Consider the following 8,333-nt stretch of genomic DNA (forward strand, 5'->3'; position numbering starts at 1 on the left):
ATTAAAAGTGAATGATAAAAAGAAGATAAAATAAAAACGAGATAAGGAAAGTATTCTGGAATAAAGGAAATAAAAAACAATCTGAGATTAAATTGACAACCGAAATCAGGGAAACTAGGAAATAAAGATACTTCCTAAATTAAGTGCAAAAAAATCGGAACGGCGGTATGGACCTCTCGTCGTCAAAGACACATTGAAAACTAAAGAAACGTAAAAACTCTAAGACCCAAAGCCATATCTAGACCAACCTGTAACCAAAACCAATAGACGGCACAACGGCGGTATGGACCTCTCGTCGTCAAAGACCGACACGAAAACCCACCCACAACCGACACCCCGAGACGAGCAGCGAAGCAGAGCTTCCGGCACTAAAGGCTGAGACGACGAAGCAACACCCAAAGTCGGAAGTACGAGGAGAGCGCCGGGGGGCCAGTGTTGCAGGCGCATTTCCAAGCATTGAAAAATGCGGAGTTGTGGAGAGGCTGCCGAAATATTGCAGAGAAAAAGTCTGAAAAAGCTAAGATATGAAAGAAAAAGCTTAAAGAAAAAAAATAGGCAAAAAAACTGAAAATAAAATAGAAGACACCGACTCCCTTTCAAGTTGGATCTCACTGCAACAACGGCGGCCAGGACCTAGAAAGGTAGCGGCGCTTAAGAACGAGGGAAAATTGCTGTCGATTGCAATTTATTATCATTAGACAAATTAAGTTTGTTATTATATTATGGAGTTTATTGCTTTGTTTAACATTAAATAATTCACGACTTTTTTTTCTTCATCAAATTCGTAAAAAGCTTAGACACTTTTGTTTTATTTTCGGTATAACAAAAGAAAGAAGTAAATGGAATAAAAAAAGCCATTGCTACTCACTAGTTTTTTTTTAGTTTATTTATTTTTTATTATTTATTTATCGAAAGAACCACTGGCTAGTGAGCGATAGAAATCAAAGCGCGTGAGAAAATCTATAATTTGATAAGATTTCGCACAGAATCTATCCATTGGCATATAAAAAAGCTATCTAACGTTCCGTTTTAGTTTCCACGGACGGACTGTCCGAATCGGACCAATCTTCCTAAATTGTTGGCCTAATTTTAATCCCCAAAATGTCACCAAACCTTTGCCAAATGTCTTGCATCGCACGTTCTTACCCTACCCTATTTAACAAAATATAAATACCCTTTAATTCGTCTTTATAGTAAACAAATTGACAAAACACGGTGAAAAAAGAATACATATCAGTATTAGTAGAACTATTATTAATTTATACTATTTACAGGTCAGTAAAGAAACCTAATGATTTAATAATAATCAGAAAAGACATACATGGAATGGAACGTACAACACTAAGCCAAAGAAAGTCAAAATATACAGTCTCTCTCTCTCTTATCTTCTCGCGTCTCTTTCTCTCTCTGAAACTCCTCGGAATCCTCAGCAGAGTCTTCTGTTGCCACACTCAGCCATGGCTTCTTCTTATTATTTCTCAGCTCTCAAATCGTTCTTCCATTTCTGACCTAAAGCTCGAACCTTTACTCTCGTCTCTCCAATGGCGTCGACGCCGCCGCACTGCTCAATCACGGCCTCGAAGCCGTACCAATCGCACAACCACCACCACTTCGCCCAAAACCCTAACATCAAGAACCAGAGCCGCCACGCCCACCCATGGCCCGCCACACAGAAGGTGGTCTCTCTCACGAAGCCCTCCCAGACTCCTCCGACCCGACCCGAAGCGACTCTCCGGTCAATCTGTCCCTTTCCCGCCCAAAACTCCGACCTCGCCGCCGTGTTCTCCGGCCGCCGATCAACCCGCTTCGTCTCCAAAATGCACCACGGGCGGCAGAAGAGCAGCCCCGCCTCTTCCCGCCACAGCTCCGCCGCCGAAGAAGCCCTTGAAATGTCCGCTCAGTTCAGAGACGATTTAGGGTTGGAGAATTTCTTATCCGAATTCGAGGGTCGGCTGTGCGGCGCGGACGACTACACGTTCCTCCTCCGCGAGCTGGGCAACAGGGGCGAGGTGGGAAAAGCCCTGAAATGCTTCGAGTTCGCGGTGTCTCGAGAGAAGAAGAGGAACGAGCTGGGGAAGCTGACGTCATCGATGATCAGCACCCTGGGGAGGTTGGGGAAAGTGGAGACGGCTCGGCGCGTGTTCGACACTGCGGTGGAGCGAGGGTACGGAAGCACGGTGTACTCCTACTCGGCACTCATCAGCGCGTACGGACGCAGCGGGCTCTGGGAACAGGCCCGGCGGGTCTTGGGGTCCATGAAGGCGGCAGGCCTCAGGCCCAACCTCGTCACCTACAACGCCGTCATCGACGCCTGCGGGAAAGGAGGAGCCGAGTTCCGCCACGTCATCGAGGTGTTCGACGAGATGGCCGCCAACGAGGTGCGGCCGGACCGGATCACCTACAACTCGCTCCTGGCGGTGTGCGCCCGGGCCGGCCTGTGGGAGGCCGCCACCTCGCTGTTCGAGGAGATGGTGGGGCGCGAGATCGACCGCGACATCTACACCTACAACACCCTCCTGGACGCGGTGTGCAAGGGAGGGCGGGTGGATCTGGGCCGTCGGATCATGGCGGAGATGCCGGGGAAGGGCGTGATCCCCAACGTGATCACCTACAGCACCATGATCGACGGCTACGCCAAGGCTGGGAAGCTTCAGGAGGCGCTGGGCTTGTTCGGGGAGATGAAGCTCCTGGCCGTCCCCCTCGACCGCGTCCTCTACAACACCCTCCTCTCCATCTACGCCAACCTCGCCAGCTTCGACGAGGCCTCCAACGTCTGCCGCGAAATGGAGGCCTCCGGGATCAGGCGAGACGTCGTCTCCTTCAACGCCCTCCTCGCCGGCTACGGCAAGCAAGGGAGGTATAGTATAATCCCACGATTCTTCCTCTCACTCTTTATATAATTCTCACATTTTGAGTATGTTATTAGGTACGGGGAGGTGGAGAGGGTTTATTGGCAGATGAGAGAGGAGCGAGTGTCTCCGAACCTGCTGACTTACTCGACTCTCATCGACGCCTACTCGAAGGGCGGTCTGTATCGGGAAGCCATGGAGGTGTTTCGGGAGTTCAAGCGGGCGGGACTGAAGGCCGACGTGGTTCTCTACAGCGAGCTCATCAACGCGCTGTGCAAGGCTGGGATGGTCGAGTCGGCGGTGTCGTTGCTGGACGAGATGACGAGAGAAGGGGTTATGCCCAACGTCGTGACTTACAACTCCATCATCGACGCGTTTGGCCGGCCGTCCATAGCAAAGGAGGGGAGTTCGTCGAGTTTGTCGATGGTGAAGATGTTCGGGCGATTGGCGGTGGACAAAGAAGGGAAGGCGGCGAAGAAGTTTGAGTTTGAGGGGAGGCGGGAGATCATGTGCATCTTGGGAGTGTTTCGGAAGATGCACGAGCTGAACATCAAGCCCAACGTCGTCACATTCTCCGCCATCTTGAATGCTTGCAGGTCTGTTTTCTTTCTTTCTTTTTATTATCTTGTAAGAATTTGGTTAGAGTGTTTGGATGTGCGGTGGGCAGTCGGTGCAACTCGTTCGAGGAGGCTTCGATGCTGTTGGAGGAGCTGCGGGTGGTGGACGAGCAGGTGTATGGGGTGGCCCACGGGCTGCTGATGGGGAACAAGGAGAAGGTGTGGGTGGAGGCCCAGTCTCTGTTCGAGCAGGTCAAGAGCATGGACAACCCCACCGCCTCCGCCTTCTACAACGCCCTCACCGACATGCTCTGGCACTTTGGCCAGGTGAGACCGAGACCGAGTCCGAGAGAGTGTTTGTTTGTTTCAATTGATTGATACTAATCACTGTGTGTATAGAAACGGGGAGCGCAGATGGTGGTGTTGGAAGGGAAGAGGAGGAAGGTGTGGGAGGGGGAGTGGACGAGGTCGTGCGTGGACCTGCACATGATGTCGTCGGGGGGTGCACGGGCCATGCTGCACTCGTGGCTCCTCAACATCCGCTGCGTGGTGTTCGAGGGCCAGCAGCTGCCCAGCCTGCTCAGCATTCTCACGGGGTGGGGCAAGCACAGCAAGGTCGTCGGGGACAGCGCCCTCAGGCGTGCCGTCGAGTCTCTCCTCCAACACATCGGTGCCCCCTTCGAGGCTGCCAACTCCAACCTCGGCAGATTCACCTCTTCCGGCCCACTCCTCGCAGCCTGGCTCAAACATTCCGCAACTCTCGACCTCCTCCTCCTCCGAGACGACCGCACTGTGCCTTCTTCTTCTCCTACTACTACTCACACTAGCTTCCAGGCTCTTACCTTGTAGTGTTGTAGTGTTTGATTTATTTATTATGAAATCTTGTATCAATAGTTTTGCTGTGTTCATAGTTTTGATATATAGGTTGGTAGTCGTATCACAGAATGCGGTGTTCATAATTATTTTATCTTGACTTGAAAAAACTAGAGAGGAAAGTGTTCTGTGATGATTTTGTGTAACCTTCGTTGGGCCAACTACTCTGGCATTGTTGCCTCTCAATGTATATTCGACTAGACTCGGCTCTCTGTCTGTGACACCAACCCTTGCTTTTCTATACTTATAAATTCGTCAAGTAATGCTTATAATTTTGAGCGCAAAACAACACAGAATCAATGAATTACACAGAAGTATAAAATCACAAATTTTACTTGGCGAGTCATTCCGCTAGAGTCTTAAACATTTCCGAGCCCATTTTCCCTAGTTAACAAAATGAAATAAAACCAGCATCGTCATCTTTTTCTTTTCTCTCGTTTTTCTGCCAATGAACACATGCGCGTAGTTTGGTTACTCTGCCATGGGAATGAGATGGTCTTTTTCGATTATCACTCGGACCCCATTACTTTCTATGTTCTCAACCATGTCAATCAGTAACGTAACCAAGACGTTACTTAAAGTCGAGCCTAGAGAATTTTGCTTTCAAGACTGTCTCTCGCTCCTGCAAACTCTCGGTGGTGACTTCAAGGCTTTGGGATATGGAAACTCGGTTCATTGCCTTTGCGTCAAAACTGGGTTTGCTTCAGATGTCTTTGTACAGAACAATGTGATGAGGTTTTACGCTAGTCATGGTGAGCTTGAAAGGGCCTGCCAAATGTTCGACGAAATTCTAGAACCAAATTTAGTTTCTTGGACGACCATGATCTCCTCTCACGTCCACAGCGATCGGTACGAGGCCGGTTTGAGCATTTTTAACCTCATGTTACGATCGGGGTCAAGTCCGAACGAGTTCGCTTTCTCTTTGGCACTCAAGGCGTGTAGAAATACCCGCGAGTTTTTCACGGGCTTACTCATCCATGGAATGATATTGAAGTCCGGGTTCGAGTCGGACACCTTTTGTAGTTCCGCGATCCTCGGGATTTATCTCGAGTACGGTGACGTTGAGGATGCCTATAAGTTCTTTAACGGGATTCCATCCGAGGAAAGGTCCGAGGCTTCGTGGAATACGTTGATCAATACTTTCTTTCAAATGTCTAGCGCCAGCGAAGCTGTCGAGTTGTACAAGAAAATGAGAGCCTCTGGTGTATCGCCAAACAGTTTCACTTATTCGATCTTACTTAAACTCTGTTCCAACATGTTAAATCCTCAGCTCGGGCGGTCGATTCACGGCCAAATCGTTAAGCTTGGGTTTGAGGAAGATGTTATAGTGGGCTCTGCTCTTGTTGATGTGTACGCGAAATTGGGTTTGGTCGATGATTCTTGTCATTTGTTTCAGAGTCTGAAAGAGAAGGACAACATTGTTTGGTGTGCGTTGCTGTCGGGGCTTCATCAAATCGGAGACGCAAATCGAGGGCTGACTTTTTACTCCAAGTTTCTCTCCGAAGGTAATAAGCCCGACCCGTTTACGTTTTCCATTGCGTTCAGTCTTTGCTCGACTCTAGAGGCGGAATATATCGGTACCAAGACACATTGCAGTCTCGTAAAACATGGGTTCGTGATAGATTCCATTTTAGGAAGTTGTCTCATTAACATGTATCATAATCTCGGCATGGTTCCGGACGCTTATGAGTGTTTCCTCGAGGTTAGATCGAAGGATGATTCGTGCTTCTCTGCTATGATCAATGCTTTGGTTTCGAGCTCGAACAACGAGAAAGCCCTAGAGCTCTTCCTGGAGATGAGAAAATTGGGTTTCCCTCCGAGCCAGTTGACTATCAGCTACATTCTCCGATCTTTGGCCAATCTTGATATGATAAAGCAAGGAAAGACCTTTCATTCTTATGTCCTTAAAAGCTACTACGGCGGCGCTGAATCTAAATTGTCCACTGAGAACGCTCTCATCGAAATGTACGGTAAGTGTGGGCCGATTGCCAGTGCAGAAGTGGTGTTCAAAGGAATGAAAGTGCGCAACGAGTACTCATGGACAACCTTGATGCGGGGCTTTGGCCAATTCGGGAAATTTGATCAAGTTTTGGGGCTATTTCGTAACATGCTTCTTTGTTCTCAGCTTGAAAAGCCAAGCCGATTCACAGTCGTCGCTGTCCTTCAAGCTTGCGGGAAATTGAGAGCATTGAGCCGAGGAAGACAAGTCCACAGCTACTCCATAAAGTCAGGATTCTCTTCCCATCCTTTTGTCGGAAGCTCGTTGGTCGCCATGTATTCGACGTGTGGAAGCGAAATTCGAGACGCTTTTCGAGCGTTTTCGTCGATGAGGGAGCACGATATCGTCTCGTGGTCCGCCATGTTGACAGCGTGGGTACAGAGCGGTCATCACGAGGAAGCGCTGAAGCATTTCTTCACATTGCGCCGCAGCACGCTCGATTTCGACGAAACCGTATTCTCTACTTGCCTCTCAGCTTGTGCGGGCTTGGCTGCAACAGAGACCGGAAAGTCCTTCCACGCCGTCGTCATCAAGACGGCGTTGAATTCAAATCCACACGTCGCCTCTTCAATCGTGGACATGTATAGCAAATCCGGATTCATCAACGAAGCGCGTCAGTCCTTCGACGAAACGAAATACCGTAACTTGGTGACTTGGACGGCCATGATCTCCGGCTACGCTTACAACGGGTTCGGAGAGGACTCGGTCCAACTCTTCAACGAGATGAAAGAAACCGGACTTGAACCGGACGGTATTGCTTTCATCGGGGTTTTGTCTGCGTGCAGTCATGCGGGGCTCGTCCGAGAAGGTCGGGGCTTCTTCGAGTCCATGAAAAGTGACCACGGCCTCGAAGTGACCGTGAATCATTACGCGTGTATGGTCGATCTCTTCGGCAGAAACGAGCAAGTGGACGTGGCGGAGTCTCTGATAGAGGACGCTCCGTTCGAGCCGGCGTCGAAATATCTTCTGTGGAGGGCATTATTGGGTGCTTGCAATACGCACGGAAATGTCGGAGTGGGAAACCGGATCGCACAGAAAATGCTCGACTTGAGACCGAGAGAACCGTCGACTTATGTTCTTCTGTCGAACATCTACTCGTCGGCCTCGATGTGGGACGACTCAATCGGTGTAAGAAGCAAAATGAAGGAAGCGAACGTCGTGAAACAACCCGGTAGTAGCTGGATTCAACTAGCTAGCTGAACCTCGGTTTTCGCATGTAAGCTTGCCTAATTAAGTCCTCTTTTTGCTTTTATTGCTAGTAAGTTATTGGATCCTAATTTGTTGACAGCCTATTTATTGGGCATAGAAAAATTCTACAGCTTCAAGGAAGATGGGAACTTGCAGGAATTTGGATGGAATTTTTGAAGAGAAATTTGGAAATATATGATCCTTTTTAGTCATTTTTTTTTTACTCTTTAAGTGTCAAATATGTGAAATATATGGCTCTGTAAAGACCTAACTACGATGGTCCGTCGCCGAATACGACCGCATCCGACCCAAAATAATATTTTGAGGGTATTTTTGTCCAGGTAAACTTCCATATCAGCTTTTCATTACTCGTACAACTTATATTTAATTGATTTTTTCAATAACACTGTTAATTTAAACTTTAATTTAGTTGTTTTCAGTTATGCTGTACATACGCACACGCGGAGCTTGTCTTTATTAAGAATGTCAATATTAGCTTCGATCGATCGGCCACGAGAAGCAAATATTCGGGTATTGAGTTATCAAATAGATGTATATCAGGAATTCGTACTGTCTAAAGATGTAATTTAGCAGCTGTGAATTTTTTTTATTATGGTTAATGTTATGGGTCATTTTCCCTTCACAAGAAAAGTTACGGCCCAACCCAAAAGACGCATGTGCAAGGCCCGTCCCAAAGAGAATCACAACAAGGCAAGGAGCCACGTCATCGATAGTTTTATACCTTATGACCCTGACAAATCATGTCACGCCACGTCATCGGTAGTTTTATACTTTATGACCTTGGCAGGTCATGTCACGCCACCAGGGACGGCTCAATATATTAGGGGGCCTTGGGCGATCAATTAA

At 48.2% G+C, this 8,333-nt stretch overlaps 2 protein-coding genes across 5 annotated transcripts; both read left to right on the plus strand.

Moving 5' to 3' along the window:
- Positions 1–1,329: 1,329 nt before the first annotated feature.
- Positions 1,330–4,601, plus strand: GUN1 (s uncoupled 1). The gene is made up of 4 exons (XM_089623094.1): positions 1,330–2,857; positions 2,927–3,445; positions 3,517–3,733; positions 3,806–4,601. The coding sequence occupies exons 1-4, from the start codon at positions 1,542–1,544 to the stop codon at positions 4,253–4,255; spliced, it is 2,502 nt and encodes an 833-aa protein (XP_089479220.1). The 5' UTR covers positions 1,330–1,541; the 3' UTR covers positions 4,256–4,601.
- Positions 4,602–4,658: 57 nt separating this feature from the next.
- Positions 4,659–8,081, plus strand: LOC149389929 (pentatricopeptide repeat-containing protein At4g13650-like). Of its 4 annotated transcripts, none has more exons than XM_089623830.1 (3): positions 4,659–7,494; positions 7,567–7,807; positions 7,897–8,081. In XM_089623830.1, exon 1 carries the CDS (start codon positions 4,761–4,763, stop codon positions 7,476–7,478), a length of 2,718 nt encoding a protein of 905 aa, XP_089479956.1. In that variant the 5' UTR covers positions 4,659–4,760; the 3' UTR covers positions 7,479–7,494; positions 7,567–7,807; positions 7,897–8,081. The 4 variants fall into 4 exon arrangements, with proteins under 4 accessions (XP_089479956.1, XP_089479954.1, XP_089479955.1 ...); XM_089623828.1 differs by having other exon boundaries at positions 7,585–7,807; XM_089623829.1 differs by having other exon boundaries at positions 7,585–7,807; positions 7,907–8,081.
- Positions 8,082–8,333: the final 252 nt, after the last annotated feature.

The sequence above is a fragment of the Urtica dioica genome, chromosome 8 (assembly GCF_054948205.1).
Source record: "Urtica dioica subsp. dioica isolate 48M chromosome 8, U.dioica_male_clone48M_v1_H2, whole genome shotgun sequence".
NCBI classification, from domain to species: domain Eukaryota; kingdom Viridiplantae; phylum Streptophyta; class Magnoliopsida; order Rosales; family Urticaceae; genus Urtica; species Urtica dioica.

Excerpts from the sequence above, each read along its gene's own strand:
- GUN1 (XM_089623094.1), top strand. The coding sequence starts at position 1,542 with ATGGCGTCGACGCCGCCGCACTGCTCAATCACGGCCTCGAAGCCGTAC. Across the intron at positions 3,446-3,516 it reads GCCATCTTGAATGCTTGCAG|TCGGTGCAACTCGTTCGAGG; the intron begins GTCTGTTTTCTT and ends TGCGGTGGGCAG. Across the intron at positions 3,734-3,805 it reads TGCTCTGGCACTTTGGCCAG|AAACGGGGAGCGCAGATGGT; the intron begins GTGAGACCGAGA and ends CTGTGTGTATAG.
- LOC149389929 (XM_089623830.1), top strand. The coding sequence starts at position 4,761 with ATGGGAATGAGATGGTCTTTTTCGATTATCACTCGGACCCCATTACTT.